The sequence below is a fragment of the Sylvia atricapilla genome, chromosome 13 (assembly GCF_009819655.1).
Source record: "Sylvia atricapilla isolate bSylAtr1 chromosome 13, bSylAtr1.pri, whole genome shotgun sequence".
Lineage (NCBI taxonomy): Eukaryota > Metazoa > Chordata > Aves > Passeriformes > Sylviidae > Sylvia > Sylvia atricapilla.
Genome location: NC_089152.1, coordinates 13,152,790 through 13,172,352, shown reverse-complemented (window position 1 = coordinate 13,172,352; position 19,563 = coordinate 13,152,790). Strand labels below are relative to the sequence as shown.

The window sequence follows — 19,563 nt, the reverse complement described above, 5'->3', positions numbered from 1 at the left end:
AGCTGCAGCAGATGAAATACGACCTTCAAGTTTCTTTTCCCCACTCTCCTAAGCTATGTATTGTTTTGATTTGGCTTATTGAACGTATTATGAGGGATTTTCTGATTGGCTCCAGGCCAAGATATTTTACTTCTGCTGATGGAAGTGCAAGTGCATAATTTAGAAGAAAATACATTGAAGCTTGATCTGTTGTATCCTTTTCTCTCCCTCTGTTTTTGGGGAAAAGGGGAATTTTGTATTTGTCAAGATAAATGAATGGCTTAACTACCTTAAGAGCACAAGGGAAGATGGAAGTCTGAGATAATCTCACCTTGCTAACACTTCTCTGTTATACAGCTCTGCATATGTGTCAGAAATCTGGGATAAGTAAAACACCTGTTGAATAGGCAGCCTTCTTTCATGGAAGCCTGGTGGTATTCCTCTCCTGCCAGCGGCTGCATTTCCCAGGGATCAGTCCGCTTGCTTGGGACTTGCTTGTTTGAGGCTGGAGTAGGATGCCTGAGATGGGGATAGCAGCTTCTGTGGGCTCCTGAGAACATTTCACTCAGTGTGAGAACACTTCACTCAGTGCTTCCCTGGTGGCTTTGATTCATGGCCTTCAGTTGGAGACAAACAATGAGCTTTTAAAAATCATGGAAAGGAAAAATGGCTTGTTATGGGGTATTGAAAAATATAAGTAATCTAATAACTAGATGTGTTATCTACTTGGGAGAACATGGCTGTTTGGTTGTGCTATGACTGGGCAAACTGGAAATCCAGGAGTCCAACAACTGCCTCCCATCCAAGCAGCCAATAGCCATAGCAAGGTGACTTCCTCTAACGACATTGAAGGCAAAACAATTTTTATCTGAAAGCTGCACTTCTGATTTGTTTCATGTGAAAATTGCAAGAGATGTAAACACTTTCCTCTCCTGCACCTCCGGAACTTTTCAGGTAAACATCTAGTGAAAGGATTTAAGTAGCTCCAATAAATAGGTGGTACTGACAGTGTCTTTCGTTGTTTGGGGTTTTTGTGTGAAATTTGTTTCTGATTTTCTCCTTGCTGCTCTCAAAGTTTAGGACATTCAGATTTTAACTCATAGTTCCTCCCCTCTGCTGAAGGACTCTTCTTGGGTGAGATCTCTGAGCTGTGTAATGCAGTAGTGGGGCATTTGGTGACAGGGAAATGAGCTGCAGGCATTTGGCCCTTGAGAGTGGAGGCATTTCTTCTTTCCTTTCCCCGTGGGAATGAGGAAATGTTGACATTTGGAGAGGAGGCTGAAGGGTTCAATTCCCAGCACCCCTGCTCAGCGTTTTGCATTGAAATGGTCTTTCATCCTGGGATGCCGATTCTGAAACATTGTAAGCAAAAAAAAAAAAAAAAAAAAAAAAAAAAAAAAAAGATGGAGAGCACTCCTATCTCTCAGGAATAGCATTTCTGAGAGTCCGGAGACTTAACAGCACCACCATATCAACTTACACTCATTCATATGGGGATGGTGTCAGTTTGCCACTGTATGAAAGGAAACCCCTTCCTCTGCCTTCCCCAGATGTGAGGGGAGGCGCAGGGTGGGTGGTGCAGCACAGGAATGTGTGGGGCCCCACTCCTGGCCTGGGATGTGCTCTCTGGTGCTTCCTCTGATTGATGAGCTAGGCAGGGTGAGGTGAAGAGTGGGTTTTGCATTCTGCTTGAGGTCTAGTTTTATTTTAGCCAGGAATAGCATTTATTTATTTTTAGAGATACAAGATCGATAAATAGAGGTCTTACCCTTCTGCTAGCATCTGTAGTGAAATTCATTGGTCAGAATGGGGCAGATTTATGCTTCCAGTGCTGCAGACTTTTGTTGCAAAGTGCTAAAATTGTCTTTTCTGTGTTGCGCTGGGCAATTATTACATTCTTCTTGTTCTTTGAGTAACTTTAGAATCATAGCAGTCAATCTTTAAATATTTCATGGTCAATTTTGATTTGTGTGCTTATGTGCTTATTTTGGTTTTGTTTGATTTTGTGGGGGTTTTTTTTCCTTTTGCTTTTCTTTTTGGCTGCCCTATTAGGTTAGTTGTGAAGGGACACGTCTTTTGTTGCAAAATCCGGCTTGTGTTCTGATCCTTGTCTTCATGTTGTAAAGTGCAAAACTGTGCTGGATGTTCCCCGTGCAACAGTTGGGCTATTAAGCAGAACTAATTCTTCACAGAATGGCAGCAACTCCAAAGAAAGGCATCTGTGGGATTAAGCATAGATACTAGAAGGCAATCACTGGGCAAACTGCTGAAGGAAATCAGTCCTTGCAAGGGAGAAAGTGGTGTGTTCTTTCCCCTGAATGCATGCAGCCACACAAGTAGAACAGCTTTGAAGCTGGTTAATGTGGCTTACTGTGTGCCTTTTCTCTCCTATTTCCTATGTTTCTTGTCTGCAGAAGAGCAGAGGAGAATTCCTTGATAAGTGCATTAGCATTTATTGTGCCTTCTGTGGCCACACACTGTTGCCTGGATGATAGATAGACTGAGAAGGGAAAACCCCAGCTGGGATGCCTTCAGAAGTGAAAAGATCAAATCTCTCATGCTTGTTTACATGGTTTGGTAAGGAATGTCAGTCACACCATCAATAAACTGTTGAGTATATAGAGCCACACATTTCAAAGCCTCAAGCTTTTAATTCCTTTGAAACAGTGTTAGTGATAACTCCTGAGGTGATATGTTTGTCTGCTTTTATTGGGATGGTAGTGGTATATTTGTTGCCTCTTATTAAATGATTCCGGTGTAGTAAGGCAATATGTGTACTCCTGTGAGTAGCTTGCATGTAGCTGCAGGAGTGGCATTTTTACAGGATCAATAACTGCTTCTACCAAAGTAAAATAGAAAGACCTGGGTCTATCACCCCGTACTTTCTTCCCTCACAGACTGAGAATTCTGATGCATGCCCTTGCATTGCAGTATTAAATTCTCATCTCAGTGTGGCTCTAAGAGCACCTGATGGGCAGGAGAACAAACTGTAAAATGAGGCATTCACGGGTTGGTGCTGTGTCACTGAGGATCCTCCTGTTATTTTCTCTGGCACATTGCTGCTGCTCAGGATCCCATTTATTGTCACAATTATGTTAATATGTTATGGAGAACAGGCTCTGTGTCTGTTCCAATGGTTTGAAGAAGTGAGGAGGGAACATTCTCTAATGGTCACCCTGTCAAATCGTGCCTTTCTATTCCTGCATGTGTTTCTGCATTGAAGAGAACTTTTGATGAGTGATTTTCCACTTCTGAGGAGGCAGTTTTCTTCAACTGCTTTGAGATTTTTTTCCATAACATAACAGAGTGGACACGCTAATTATGAACTCTTTCTGTTGATAAGGTTAACACTTTCCAAAATTTAGTGCTGCCTAAAATTTTAGCAAAAGAAAAGAGCTTCTTTCTTATATTTCTTATAGTACTATTTCTTATAGTACAATAGTACTATTTCTTATAGTACAATATATATCCTGAGAAGAAATGATTGCTTTTATCCTTGAAAAAATTGATCGGTATCAGAAAGATTCCTGAGGTATTATGATGGTATTGAGATATTTTTTCTTTTCATGGTTTTCCTCCTTTCTTGTGAGCTGTCTTCAAGATGCATCCACTTGAATCCTCTCCTCTTGATTTTTCTGCTCTGGCATAGATCAGAAACTTGCTCACAAAACATCAGTTCTGTATGTGGATATTGTGGTTTCAAGCTGAAACCAGGACAGCGGAGAAGACAAGATATTTTCCTGCTTTCTGAGGTTGCTGTAAGAATGAAGGAATAAGGATATAGTGTAGCAAAGAAAGGATAAATAAGTACATTTCCCTAAAAACCTGGTCCGGGAGAGCCTAGCTGACTTCCAAGATTTCAGGAAGAGAAAATACTTTATGTGAAACTTCAGACTGGTCTCAGCTTTGAGAAGCTGGTGGTGAAACCTGCCTGTGTGTGGCCATAGGCACTTTTATAGAACCTAGTCCCAGCCCAAATGATGGAGAGCTGAACGATCTTCAGTGAACAAATTCATACTTGGTTATTCCTGTACAGGGACTTTTAAAATGATCATTTGTCAGCCACTGAATTAGGAGCTTTAAAGAAAGGAGCAGGGGGACCTGAAAGTGTTAGAGGAAACAAATGAGATTGCAGCTGACATCTCCAAGGGAACTTTTGTTCGAGGGTGCTCAGGCTGTTGACCTCTTTGCTTCTCCATTTCATTGCCTTGAGATTATAGCATTCTTCAGTACCAGAAAAGTAGTGGGTAGTTTGTGAATGGGCAATTTTTAGAGTTTTGGTTTTTTAAAGCAGACACATTGGACATCCCTATATAAAGATTTTAATGCACAAAGAATCAGTTTTGCTTTGTATTTTACAAGTATAAGTTTTGTGTATGAGGTTAATGATGTCTTTTCTCACTTCTTATCAGAGATTGGAGAGTAATTCCTGGTGATCTGCATTTTAGTTTGGAATTCATTGGCTCTAAACATTGCACTTCTTAGAAATCTGCGCAAGTTGGCAAGAATGTGAGAGGAAAGGAAAAGTGAGACCATACCTTTGTTTCTTACTTTTTCCATTACTTTCTCTATTGCATTTCTCTCTCATTGATTAGTTTAGTGTGGAAGTTAGTATGTGGTAGGCTTGGAGTAATTGTTTTTGCAATAAGATGACTGTAAGTTTTAGCAGAGCAGTTTCCCAAATTGTCTGGTGCTATGCTGGAGGCAAACTGCAGTAAGCTGTGGAAAGGAGCTCAGCTTTTAGCTGAGCAGTCAGGAGAAGATTTGTCCAGAGCAGAAGTAGTGAATTGAGAATAGCAGAAAGGGCAGATGGCCCAAATCCTCACTCACCACCTCATCTGGGATCTTCTTGGTATTTATCAGTGAAAGCTTTCTGTAATTACCCCTATGTGCCAAGCATTTTCTGGTCCCTCCAAAACTCAGAATGTGATTTTTGAGAGGGTTTTGCAGGCTAATGCCTCAGAGAAATTTCCTCCTTAGATACAACAGTACTGTTCTGTGAACTGAAACGTGAGGAGCACATGGTGTGAAGGATCAGTTTTGTCTAAAGGGAATGTCAATTTTCAGAATGTGAATTTTCATGGCCAAACCTGCCTCATATTCTGTGCTTGTGTCTTTCACACTGTAGAAGTGGGGTTTCTAATATTGTTTTTCTAATTTCTAATATAGCTTTTTGCAACATGTGGACCTTTTTCTTTCTTTTTGCTATTTTTATGGTTGTTTAGGTTTGTGTTTTCAGGAACCCAAATTGTAGGGCTAAGGTAGCAGCTCATAAAAATGCAGTTCCATAATTTCCCTCTCTGCAAGGTTTTCCAAAGCATCACAGCGATTGCTGTAGAATATCATTGTATTCTGTACAAACTGTAATTCTGATCCACCTTCTCTAAAATGTTAAAAAGCTGTAAGGAGATTCTAAATGGCAAATGGTTAAAACACTTGTGGGATAGAGAGATTACTGGGCTTCCCATATCAATTATTGATAGTGTCAAATCAATGTGGCACTTTCAGTCTCATTTACCCTCCTTATTATTTAATTGTAAAGTAATAGTTTGAGTCTGGACTCCTTTTTCGATGCAGTTCTGAACCATCAGCCTTAAAACTGCTGCTACAGTGTTCATACTAAAGGGAAGGATTTTCTTCCTCAGATTTGATATCAGTAATTCAAGGCTGCTTTTTGATTTGGTCTCTACATTTTTTTAATTTCTTCCTTCAAATATTTCTCTTCTGTTACATAATATCTGAATTGAGTGTCATTTCTCCCCAAACTTTCTATGTGCAACCTCTAGATTTCCCTGGAAAGTTATTTTCTTTTTCATATTGAGAAATTACATGTCATAGTAATGGCAAACCAATGTGTTTCTGTCATGTCTTAGGTCTATCCTGCCTTCTTTCTAAGAGTGAGTTTGTAGTAAGCTGCTCGAAAGAACAAAGGAAAGGCAGGAATTAAAGCTAAAATAGGAAGCTGGGAAATAAAACAGAAAGGTAAAATGAATTCCCTTTAGCTGGATGACCACATTTCCAGGCAATTTGAGTGCATACTGATTTTAAAGTCATGTCTAACAGTTTAGTGTTAGTACCTCATTAAAATCCAGGGATTAATAGCAGCAATCTCCTTGTTGCACATTAAAAGGATTTAGTTTAATTTGGGATTAGTGGGTACAAGCTACTCTAGCAAAGCTTTTCCCAAAAAAAAAAAAAAAAAGCTTTTCCCACCTCACTTCCCATCAGTGAGGTGAAGTGAGATAGCTTAAAGACTCTGGTTTTTTCTAACTATTGCAGTTATGCTACACACACACACACACGCGTGTATGGATTTTAAAACTGTGGTGAACTGGTTCGTTAATCCTTTAAAATGTATGCTACCTTTGGAAGTGAAATTGTCTGGAAAAGCTTGTTTGAAGTGTAAAGAAAGGCAGCTGGAGTTGGAAAGGCACTGAAGGTATGGTTGGGCCTGGGTCAGTTCAAGGACATTAAAATCTGTGGGTCCTGGTGTTGGAGATTCAATCTGTCATCAAGACTTCCTTGTGCTTTACATAATGATAACGTGCAGTATTCTGCTGTCCTCTCCTGCAGCTACACAGGGGTTGGAACAGGATGAGTCATTGTTCTACTCCCTTCTTCCCTCCTACAGGTGTCTCTCAGCATACAAGTGAGAAGAAGAAGCATCCTGAGAGCCTTAAGTTATAGCTGAGAAAAGGCCTGTGAACACTATGGTCCCCTCACTGGTTTTAGAATTTTGGGAGAAGGAGAGAACAGTTGTTTAGTTGTTTTATTGCTATCAGTTGCTTTTTGTTGGGCTAGCCCAACTCATTAGCTTAGCAACGTGTTTACTGCCATTTACAGTAAATTTAACATTTACTGCCAGGGATTATTAATACAGAGAAAGAAAAATTCAATTTGAAAATTCTCATAAGTTAAGCACCTGATATAGTATTCTCCAGAATTTTCACTGAGTTCTTAACATGTGGGCAGTGATGTCAGCAGCCTGTATAATTTATCTGATTCTTTATTTATTTAGTGCTGCATCTGATTTTTTGGGGGGAAAAGCAACTAATTTTGTTCCAATTAAATTTAAGTATCAGGCTTCCAGTGTGGTCTGGTTATTAATTAAAACTAAGTATATGAAACTAAAGTTTTAGCCAAAATAGCACTTAACCATGCAATTTGAGAATATCTCTAAAATGCAAGGTTATAGAAAAAGTGTATTTTACTTAAGCTTATTTTTCCAACCATTCTGGCAGAAATTTAAAATAGCAGCTGACTTTAGTGAAAAAGCCACACTTTGCCATTTATCAGAAGAGTTAAACCTCTGGTAATTTATCAGAATGCCATTACCAGTATGTTGTTTGAATTACAGTCTTTTATAACAGTCAGAATGAACTGACACTTTTCCTTTGTGCCTGAAAGGGCCAAATGTGTTCTGGATGATATCACTTCCTCTCAGAGATGGAACTCAGCTCCATCTCAGCTCAGTTGTTTGCCTTAAATAATGGCCATTAGCGGAGGGAGATGCCTGTGCAGACAATGAGTGAGGTAAAGTCTTTGCAGATAGAGTTGCCTCTCTTATTTGCCTGCTCCGTGCCAATACATTTCCATTCAGCAACCTCACCTGAACTTCCCATGCTGGAGCTAAAACCTCTTCTTGCTTTTGCTGGTCTTACAAATATACAAAGAAGTATTAGAGAAAACAGAGAGCAATGGCTCTCATTAATCAGTAAGATTATCACTTCTCTCTTGAGATTCATTTCCCAGGGCTAATCAGATCCCAGCTCTTTTAATCTTTCCATACAGTTCAGGTTCTTTTTCTCTTGAAATCTCTCATTTTTATGCCTCACATTTTAAAAATAGTACTTCTAGGTTGAACAACACTTGATGAAAGTTTTAAGAGTGAGTGTAAGAAATCACTTTGCTTGTGGTAGCACATACAGGATGCCCTTTCACAGTAATCTCTTTTTACTTACAGTTATGAAAATCTTTACCCATATTGCTGTATTTGTGTGTCATTCATCTCCAAACTGTATGTAATAAGCAGAACTTGGACTCCAAAAATCTTAATTTTTACTGGTGTCTCTTGGGAAATGCAGGGAAGATTCACCCGTTGTATCACTTGATACAGCCCCAGCTCTGTGTACTCCACATCCTTGTTCAGAAATGAGAAGAGCTGTGTGTCTGCAGTCTTGCCAAGTGTCTGGATCTGTAAGTATATACTCATATAAAGTTTATTCCAAATCCAGATCCAGACCAAAGTGTGCCATTTGAGCAGCAAATCATTGGAAATGTGTGTTTATATAGCCAAAGGGCATGGCAGATCTCCTTTCATAATCTCTTTTAAGCCTCATTCCTACAAGAACTGAGAAACTGCAAAAGCTCCAAGAAAATATGTGCAAATTAGCTTTGGTGTAAAAATATAATACACATGATTTTTCAACACTGATTCAGAGAGAGTGCATCACAAAAACTGGATCAAGAAGACAAGAGTTGTCTTGTGCTTCCCTGAAATCTATTTATTTGGAAAAAGCCATAGCTTCTCTTTAACACACAAGATTATTTTTCGCAAATGAAATCTCTTCACCAGAGAGTTAAAAAAAATTGTAAGATTCTTGTTTTCACTTGAAGGGTTAGGGCTATTGTGAAATTCTCAATAGCATTAACAGATGCCTTGTACAAACAGCATTATGCACTTTTGTTCTTTCCACCTGAGCAGTTCATCTCTCTGAGTGGCCATTATCTCTTGAGAAACACTTAAGCATCGCCATCCTGTGCAGCACAGTTTCTCAGTATTTGGTGCATTCTGGTTTGTTGAAAACTGTGCTGCACTTTCTGTTTTGGGTTTATCTTTCATTCTTACAGGTTTTTTTATTTCACAGTTGTAGTCTGGTCCTGGGCTAGAGTCAGCTGTGATGAAACCGTAATCAACGTGAAAGTTGTTGAAATTTCCTTTGCTTCAGAAAATGAGTTCATAATGACATGAAGTGTGTAAGTAGAAAGTGCAGTGTGTAAGGGAACAACAGGTCGCTGGATTTGTGCTGCAGCAAGCTTCAGGACTTCATTTCAGGAGTGAATGAAGTGGGTGTGTTTTGTGTTTCTTTTTTGCTTGTTTGGTGTTTTTTGTCATAATTAAAATTGGTGAAGGACTGCTGCTGCATACAGACAAACAAAAGGGGTGATGCATGAGCTTCTTAAGTTTGACTTATTTATACCTTAATAGTTAAATGTGTAAACCTGCTTAGGTACACAAAGTTTTTATGTGATGCAGGATAGCATTCAATCCATATACATCAGCAGCAGTTCTCTAATACTTCATTAGCATGTGCAGAAAGCAATCATTTGGGTTTTGAACCTGAGGATATTTGCCTCAATGGTAAATGAAGGAATTCGTACCAGAACTGAAGTCTGATTTCCCTCTGTGCAGAGATGGCATAAATCACACAGCTCTGCCCAGTGAAGGTCCTCATTCTCAGAAGTAACCGCACAAACACATGCACCTATCACATAAATTTCAGGAATTTAGATCAGTAAATACAGTTTCTAGTTATTGTCTTCTGCTTCTGTAAGCAGTGTTCGGTATCCTGCAAGTTTAAAAGGGTGGGAGCATCAGCTTCTCAGAGCAGCATTAATCATTTTCTTTTGGCTATAAATCTGGGAACAAAATGATTAAACAGACTGGAGAAGAGGGGGGAAAACTCAAATAAAAAGGCACTTACATTTATTGCATTGCGAGGTTGTTTTTGGGAGCAGAGTATGTCTCTTGAGACTTTGTTTCTTATCCATTTTATAGAGCTCTGGCCTCTTAACAGCACTGCTTTAATGACTTTTTCTTGGGGTTCTGAGTTGGAATCAGTGCTTGCCAGGAAAACAAGCCTGTTACAAAGAGGTCAGATTTCATGAGACAGCAATAGACTTGTAAAAACAGATTTTACTGGAACAAAAAAAGTCAGAATTAAAAAAAACCCCCCAGACACGTGCATAAAGATTGATACAGACGGAGCAGGTATTGAGCTAAACTGCTAAACAATGTATAAACTTAGGTAAGAGGTAAGTGGGGATTTTTTGTTTCTAAAAACTACATTTAGTAGCATTAATAAGTTTTTTTTAAGATTTCATGCAGTTCTTCCTAGTTGTGACTTTTGCTGTCTTTAAAGATGAATTTTCAGGGGAAATACGTTGTTCCTGCTCAGGTGGAAGAATATTCTTTGCATATGAGCTTCAATTAACAACTTGCACTGGACTTCCTGTACAGTGTAGCTGAACCTGTTCTTGCCTGCTGTTGTGATGGCATTTTGTGGTGTGTGAAATACTAATTGTCCTCATTTTGCTTTGTAGTTCTTGAGAGTCTCACTTCTGTCTTTAATCTATAATTCTAATGTACCAAGTGCATGGAAGTAAATAATTCTTTTTATATACATAAAGGAAAACTTAAATAGTTTCTTTTGTCTCACTGCATCTCTTTAGGTAAATGTGCCAATATAAGAAAATTCTGGATGCAATTTTATAGTTCCAGTGGAGATGAAAATTTTAAAGCTGTGAAAGAGCTTTGTTTAATAAGGCTGTATGATTACCTTTCTGCCTTGCTGTAATGATCCTTTCTCATGCCACTGGCTGTGGTGCTGCTGTGCTACAGGATGGCTCTGAAACTCACATTGCATTGGTTTGGATAGTTCATATAATTTATACCTTTATTACCTTCCTAGAGTAATATTCCTATTCTGAAATGTGAGCAGACTTGTCTAGTTTGCTGCATCATACTTTCAGTAAATAAATGAAGAATACAAAGCACTGTATTTTCTGTTAAGAAAGAAAATCTGTTAAGAATTGCACTAGGGAAATATAATTCTGACTCCAGGTGAGCACAAATTTGTCTAGGGAGAAATTAGAACTAAGAAGAAGAGAGGGAAATAAGACAAGTTTGGATTCCTTTTGTTTCTGTTTCTTCTTTTTTACCACCTCTCTATTTTGTGGTGGAAGACTACAGGAGAGCTGGATATCATCAAATCCAGCACAAAGCAAATTTAGAAAGAGCAGGTTGTTCCCACATCTAAACTCTGTCCAGGTTATTTGCCTTGTACTGAGTCTGTTTTGTGAAGCTGAGCTTTTGCAAGTAGTCAAAAAACTAAGTCTCCTTTTTACTTCTGATTCCTTTGCAATCAGAAAATCTGTTTAAGGCAAGAACTGCTTTTGTGTGTCCCCCAACAGGCTTTAAATGTGAGAGTTCTGTTATATTATTAATGTTGTGGGGTTTTTTATGTGTTCTTGAACCTGGTACTGCTGAAAGGTTAAAGAAAGTAAAAAGCAAAACCTAGTTGTGTTGGTGAGAGAGGATAGTTCTGTCTGCAGTGAGAGTGGGGAGGGAACAGCCTCAGAGTGTCTGGGGCTGCTGCCAAAAGCCCAGGTTTGGCTGCAACAATGGGTTACATCTCTGCTCCCCGTGTGGGGGCTGTCTGAGCCACCCTGGAGGTGCCAGACCCCGTTTACAGTGGCCACAGTGTTTGCATCATGTGGCTCCACCTGCCTTCAGGTGGTTTTGTGTACAAGGTGGGTCTGTGGTCTAGTCATCCACAGTCCTTGGGAGGTCTGTTCACGAAGCTGCAGCACTTGGACTGCTGGTGTGATTAGGAACACTCATTCCTGAAGTGCTGCTGCAGGTACCGGAATGCAGTGCCAAAAAAGGGCATTTATTCACACCTGCAAAGTGAAATAAGCATGTGAATAATAGGAATCTTTCTGTTGTGTAGTCAGGCCTATGCTAGAAGTTAATTTGTGCATGGGGGGGAAGCAACCAGGTGAGTTCATATTTCCTTCACACCCCAGTATGCATCTCCCAGTGCTGTGCTGTACCATTAAAATGACAGGGAGAGGGAGCACTCAGTACAGTGCCTGTTGTGCACCAGTGCTGTCTCCATGGCATTTTTCAGGATGAAAAGCCATTTCCATTAATAAACAAGTAAAATAGAGAAATCATTTGAACACAAAACTAGAATATTAAGAGATGGGTAACTTTTTACTGTTGGTTTATCTATTGCAATCATGTTTCTCTATAATTTATATGGGAGTAGAAATTTAAGTGGAATCTGATTTTTTTAAAAAAAATAAAAAAGAACCATAAAGTTTACAGAGGTTGTTCACTCTGCAGTTACAAAGGGTGGAAACGTGTGTGAAATTATTTGTGTTGAGTTATCCAAAAGAAGTTGCTTCTAAAGAATTGTTCTGTTAGTTGTAAGTAAGTAGTAGTAAATAAGCAATTAATTAGCAGGTTTTGTATTACTTTCCCCTATTTTTGAGCAAGGAAATCCAACAACTGATCAATTCCTTAGCTATTAGCTGCAGAGTATCTATTGATCTACTGCTTCAGTTGGCTCAATATTGTGGACTCCTCAAGTTGTAGATGCTCAAAATGACATTGATGCTCTGTGCATCAGATGTCAGCTTGGTGACTGCTCAGACTGTTGTGATAAAAGTGTTCTCACCTCCTTAAGGTTATTTTGAGATCTTTGTTTGATTTTGGTTTCTTTTTCTTACCACACATGAACTTGTACAACTCTGCAAATGCTTTCTTTTATTAAAGCGAGTCAGGAACCAAAAGTCGTTTTGAAAATTTATTATTGCAGTCAGTTTTTTTAAGGCTGTCCCAAACTAGTTGAATTGACTTGAACTTTGTTCGTCTAATAATTGATATGGTTTTCAGCTGCATGCCAGTCAATTTGTATGGTTAATTTATTTAAACGTGTTGTATTTATTTTCATTGAAACATTTTTTTACTGAATTAAGTTAAAGCAAAGTTATTTTAAGTAAACCTTCAACCAGTGAAAGCATTCTATTGAGCTAAGTTGACAAGGCAGTCAGATCCTTCTTTCTTTGCATACAGAAATAAAAAGACTATGTGAAGTATTTCTGGGTATTTTTACAAGTTGATCTATGAACTAGAGTTTGATTTAACCAGGAATTTTTTTCTCACTTCAGTCCCTTAAAATTGATGTTCTCCTGTTTTTAGCCATTTCTGCATTTGAAGTCCAGCCACTTTCAACTGAAGTCCAAGAAGGTGGTGTAGCTCGATTTGCCTGTAAAATTACAGCAAACCCTCCTGCCACTGTGACATGGGAAGTGAACAGAACAACTTTGCCTTTAGTCATGGACAGGTATGTGGGGTTACACATTTTAGAATGTATTTTATTCTTTGCTGTCATTTTGATGCTGCCCACAAGGAGAAAATCTGAATACTTGCAGTGTCATTACATTCAAAAGATTCCATGTCAGCTGTTGAAATAGCTGGTCATAGGTATGTTGCTAATGAATTTTAAATAAGTGTTATGAATGCAGATCAGAGTCACCCGCTATTGTCTGCACAGTAATCACTGATCTTTGAATTCTTATTGGTGAATTTTGTGTGCAAGTCATCCTCAGGAACAGGCATTGCAGTGGGGAATGGAATGGGTGAACTTTGGCTCTGGGGGTGGCTTGAACTAGCGGGATTGCTTTCACTGGAGAATTGATGCTGAATTTGTTTTTATTTAGAGGGACAATAAAAATGATATATACAGAAAGTTGAGTTAAAACACTTTAAACCAAGGAAATTCTGTACAAGGGGTCTTCTCATTAGCTGATTATCTTGAAGAATACTGTCTGCTCTCTAGCAGATTCTTTTCCATGTCCAGTTTGTGTTCATTGAACTGACTCCTGTGCATTTTGACCTTTAACTCCATTTTAAAGTGTCTAAGATACCCCCATGCAAAGGAAGGAAAATGGAGAAACTAAAAATTGAAACTATAGGTGGATTTCTGGTAAGTGTACACCAGTTATGCCCATATGTCAGAAAGTGCTGTAAAAAATCAGCCAACCTGAACAGTATGAATGTAGTAGCAGACTAAAGAAGGCTGGGATGGTTGATTCTGAGGGTGAGAAAGATCTGCTGGTTGAAAGTAAATTCCTCTGCTCTCATCGTGGTGCTGGGGGGAATTTTGCCTGTAGTTCAGAAAGGCAGGAAGGTGAGTCATGTATTGGGAATGTTTTTGAGTCTCCAGCCTGCTGCTCCCAGGTCAGTGAAGCAATGACTGTTTGTAAATCAAGGAGTTAATTCCACCATGGTGTTCGCTGGCTGAATGTTTATCTACATTTCTAATTTTTTGTTTCTGTGGCAGGATAACTGCTCTGCCTACAGGAGTGCTTCAGATCTATGGTGTTGAGCAGAAGGATGCTGGCAATTACCGATGTGTTGCCACAACTGCAGCCAATAGACGTAAAAGCACCGAGGCAGTGCTGAGTGTTATTCCAGGTATTTGCCATGAGAGATTTTTTTCAGTGGCACCATATTATTTCTTACAGTTTAGCAAAAACACTTAAAAGCCTTGAAAATGTGTAGGTGAACCACTCGTCCAAATAATTTTGCTTGCTTTTATTTTGTGCTAAAATATTGTTCAATTTAAGTTTACCCAATTATTGAAATAAGGCTTTGATGTAAATGTAACTTTCAGTGTCCCTAAAAAAATTGTTTTATTTCATATTTAATTGAGTTTTTGTTCAACTATGCTCACTTTTATCATTTTTTTTAATCTCTGCAAAGCCTCAGACTTGAAGCCTTTTCACAAGCCGTCTATAATAGCTGGTCCTCAAAACATTACAGCATCTCTTCATCAAACTGTCATCCTGGAGTGTGTAGCCACAGGGAATCCAAAGCCAATCATCTCATGGAGCCGGTTAGGTAGGTCTTAAAATTACAGCATGCGACCTTCAGCCTGTGGAGAGGAAGTAAAACTGGAAAAAAAGGATTTGAGCAATTAGGTTTCTGTTCTGAGGCTCTGTGGAGTAGGTAATGATTAGTAGGTGAAGGTAGGATGAGTGAAACACTTTCAGTTCCATGCCTCAGTAGTGCTGCCAAGAAGCCCCAAGGTTTTCTGAAGCTTTGGACTCTCTGCTTCTGCTGTCGGTCCAGCAGTGTCCTGGGCACAGGTGGGCACAGGGACAGGCAGGGTGGTGACCTCCAGGGATCCGTGACTGGAGAAAAATCGATGGTGGGGCACGTTGGGGTGGCTGCATCATCAAACAGACCTGTAAGAATTCCTTCCACTCTTCATCTTAGAAGCCCTGTGAGAATTGCACCTTCTGCTGATGGGCCATTTGGACTATGAATAGGTATAGATAAACCCAGGACAGTCAGCCTAGAAGGGGAGAAGAAGGAATACAGTAAGAATAATAACACTGAGCACTACATCACATCTTTTTCATGAAAACTGCTTTCTGTTTCCATTCCAACATGTACCTAAATGTACCAACATGTAGAGGACTGTATGTGTAGAAGCAAACCATGAAAATTTTTCCTCTATTTCTAAAAGTGTAAGAAATAAATGTATCTTTCCTGGTTGATTCAGTGGCTCTTATAGACGAGCAAATAGGAAAAAAAGTTCATATAATAGCTGTAGAGCATTTGCTGTGAAAATAGGAGAAAATACATGGTAATCAAATATACTAGTTTCATCTGCAGCATAATTCAGGAGATGGTTGATCACTGTTTGTAAGGATGTGGGTGTTGGTAGTGATCAACTGAATCATAGTGCTGGGCACATGGGAGGTTAACTTCTAGCTGAGATGGTGAGTTCCAGACATAAATCACTTAAGAAGTAGTGAGGCCTAACCATCTGAATGGTCAGGTAGTTGGTGAAGAGCAAAGTAAATGCAAAATGGAAACCTCTGAAAGCTCAGCCGTGATTTCCTCTGCATTTTTTGACTTTTGTACTTTAAGCCATTACTGTGTAGACAACCCAATTTAGGTAAGTTATTTTGATGAAGAGCCATGTAACCCACTTCTGCTGTTCTCTCCAACAGACCATAAGTCCATCGACGTCTTCAACACCCGAGTCCTTGGGAATGGGAACCTGATGATCTCTGATGTGAAGGTGCAGCACGCAGGAGTGTACGTCTGCCGGGCCACCATTCCTGGCACTCGCAACTTCACTGTGGCCATGGCAACTCTCACTGTGCTGGGTGAGCCCTCGCCCATCTCCAGTCTGCTTGAACATCTTGTGTCTGTCCTTTGGAGCTCTGCAATGTGCTGGGCTGACGTTTTGCCTCAAACATCCAGTGCCAAGGGCTGTAGGGAGACTGCAGAGATTGAGCAGATCAGAGAGCTGTGGCTGCCTTCTTCTCTCTGTTGACTTAGATGAGGAGTGTCAGATACTCAAGATTTGAGTTGTGAACTAGCACTTGGAGATACCCAGGTGCAATGTTTGCTCTGGGAAGACAGGCTTTCAAAATAGAAAAGGACCCTGTAACCCAGTAGAAATATGTAACGTGTATCTATGAGAGAACAGTTTGTCATAGTGTGGAGTTTGATTTGTTTGTATTCATAAAGGCATGAACAAAAATACTGTCTGTGCAGATAGTGTATCTTTAAACAAATGTGCTTTGTTTACAAAGAATGTGCCTTCTGCTTGTGTGTATCTGAGGAGAGAGGATTTATTTAGAAAACTAAGTATTATTACTGTTTTGACTGTCCTTGCATTTGTAGAGGCTTGATTTTTTAACTATTTTTTCCCCTTGTAACTTATCTGCAGCTCCACCTTCATTTGTGGAATGGCCAGAAAGCTTAACGAGGCCTAGAGCTGGTACTGCTCGTTTTGCCTGTCAGGCAGAAGGAAATCCTGCCCCCAAAATTTCGTGGTTAAAAAATGGAAGGAGAATACACTCCAATGGTAGAATAAAAATGTACAACAGGTAAGAATGCAATTGCTGTAGGAGAGCTGTGCTAGTGATGTGCTACCAAAAGATGACATTACAGTAGCTAGCCATAGACAGTCAAGATGGAACTTAATTCAACCTGAAATGGGACATTAAATGTAGTGATGGATATACATTAATCAATAGCTAAAGTTAGAAAAGCTTATATGGTAAGTGCCTTACCTGGCGGGGAGGGTGGGCAGGACTGAACTGAAGAGTTTCACCACAGAGTTACTTTAGATTTACAGAGTAGCAGAATCTTGCTACTACTTCTGTTGAGCGAGCAGTTTATATTAAACAGTTGGTTAAGGAATCACAAGCTTGAGGGTCTGCTTTTTGCAGGGAGGGAATAGATGTACAGTTTTGTTTCCACTGTGCCTGGCTTTGCAGGCACAAACAGAAACATGGCAGGTTTTGCAGAATGCTTCAGGGTGCTAAATTTCACTGCTGAGCATCCATTTGTAATAGAAGAATTTGTGGCATGAAAGTCAATTGTAGTAAACTTAGGAAGCAGAGACAAACATAACTTGTTGGGAATGTGGAGCTAAGTTTGTCCAAGATATGAGCTTTTTTTTCCACCTTTTTCTTCCTTTTGGGTGCAGTAAATTGGTGATTAACCAGATCATTCCTGAAGACGATGCCATTTACCAGTGCATGGCTGAGAACAGCCAGGGCTCGGTTCTCTCCAGGGCCAGACTCACTGTGGTTATGTCAGAAGACAGGCCCAGTGCACCTTACAACGTCCACGCTGAGACCATGTCCAGCTCAGCAATCCTGCTGGCCTGGGAGAGGCCTCTGTATAACTCAGACAAAGTGATTGCATACTCTGTGCATTACATGAAAGCAGAAGGTAAGCAGTTTGACTTAAATGCCATCTAATGGTTTGAATGTGGCAAGAACTTGAATGTCCTTGCACAGACTGTCAGATTTGAATGGTTCATATTCAGGGCCGTGTCAGAGCATTCCAGCATATAAATGCATACTGTAATCAACAGGCAAGCTTGGGGAAAAATGCTATTCCCACATAATCTCAATTGTGGGGCTCAGGGTTCTTCTGACTTATCTGTGTTTGATGGCTCCAGTGAGCAGATTCTAAGGTTAGGAGAGGACTTTGGAACCTGGGGCCTCCATGGTGCTCACTGGATTTCCCTCTGTCCTCAGCAGGAATTTCTGCCTACTCTCTCCTTAGTGTGCATGGCAGGGAAAAACAGGATCCTGGAGAGCTGAACTTCTCATCACAGACTGCTCTTTTTTCTAGTTCCACAAATTCTTGTGACTTTATTTGCTTTCAGATATTTTGGAGTAGAATAGGTGACACTTGGTCTTCACTACCTTCTGTTAAAAGGAATATTGGCCAAATGGTAAAATCCACTCTTTTTTCACCCCTTGGTATCCTGTAATGAGAAAAGTCTATTCAAATGCTGAGTGGCCATGAGTGGCTTATCCAGTCTCTGAAATGATACACAGGTTCCTGTACAGAATGGAATGGATAGCTGGAATAAAAATGAGCAACTAGACATTTAAAAATCCCTTAGTATTATGTAATTGCTTTGAGTTAAGGTAATTTAAGATCATAGGGAACAGCCATTTTTCAAAAGCAGGAGGTGATGGCTTAATGACTTGAAAACTTGTTAGGTGCATGGCTTCAAGTAAGCTGCATTGCAGCCCTGTTTTCTCAGAGTGATTTCTGTTTCCATTTCTATTCAGTAAGTGGTTTATTCAAGGACAGGACTGCAGATGCTCAGCTCTGTGTGGAATACCAGCCTGCCATCTGCTAAGCAGAGGACAGGAAGGACAGCTTAATTACTCTAATACTGATGCAGGAATAGCCACATTTGCTTTTGCAAGTGGGATATTTCAGGACACAGGAGAATTTTGTCTGGAGGAAGGAAGGAAGGAAAGAGTTTTAAAAGATAATGAGAACAAGAGGTGTGGGAAATTACCCCCTACTCTTTCAGTCACTGAGGTATTGTGCTCACAACCCCCTCATACAGCTAATATGAATAAAGTCACACTGGATAAGTTATCTGGATAATTGTAAAGAGCAGAGGCCTGATAACTTCAAAGAAAACTGGGAAAGTGTCCTTAGGGAAGTTTGTATTTGTGCAGGAATTAATCTTGTGCAGTAGTGAAAGGAGGTGTCTTCTGGGATATGATTTTTGCAAAATCATTTTGCAGTCCCTGCCTTATTTGCTTGCTTATCCAAAGGTTATATTTTGTGAAAAGAGATAATAGCTTGTCCTATTTTAAAAAAACCCCAAACTTCAAACAAAAGCAAGCAGCCAAACAGAAACCTCTGAGTTATTTGAACCTACTTTCTCAAATACCCATTTTTTCATATTTCCTGACTGTCTTTTGGTATTTATTTTATTTAATATAATATTGTTGTGCATCCTTTCACATTAGTGAAAAAAATCCACACAAGGAGAGTGGAGAGGGCTGTGTAAACAGGAGTAATTACAGTGGTGAGATTCAAAATGTAGGTGATCTGCATGTGTTTTTAAATTTGTAGCATGGTTGCATAGTATCAGAAGTTTGCATCAGATTTCTTTTCTATAAAATAAGACAAAACCTCATTTTTGTCTTATTTTAAAGAAAAACGTTGAGTTTCAAGGGCTAATGGCCTGCACTTCTCTATAATAGCTTTCTAGGTGATAGTGATAGCCTGTAAACCTTTCTGAGATTTTGCTCTTTTATCAGAGGCATTACTGAAAGTCTAGAAAATGCCTTTGTGAAAAATTAGTACATCAACCATCTCTCTAATGTAAATTTAGAAACAACTACATTTAAAAAAATTCAAATTAAATATTAAGGAAAATCTTTTGATGAGATTCACACTGTGGCAGCTCATAGGAGTCTGTTGACATTGTCAACATCTTA

At 39.5% G+C, this 19,563-nt stretch overlaps 1 protein-coding gene across 1 annotated transcript in view; it reads left to right on the top strand.

Annotated features, from left to right (window-relative positions):
• The window catches only part of PRTG (protogenin), a 73,531-nt gene that overhangs the window by 15,176 nt on the left and 38,792 nt on the right, over window positions 1-19,563 (top strand). The window contains 6 exon segments of the mRNA XM_066328072.1: window positions 12,968-13,112; window positions 14,112-14,245; window positions 14,534-14,671; window positions 15,793-15,951; window positions 16,521-16,680; window positions 17,286-17,533. Of these exon segments, the coding sequence (XP_066184169.1) occupies window positions 12,968-13,112; window positions 14,112-14,245; window positions 14,534-14,671; window positions 15,793-15,951; window positions 16,521-16,680; window positions 17,286-17,533 (984 nt within the window).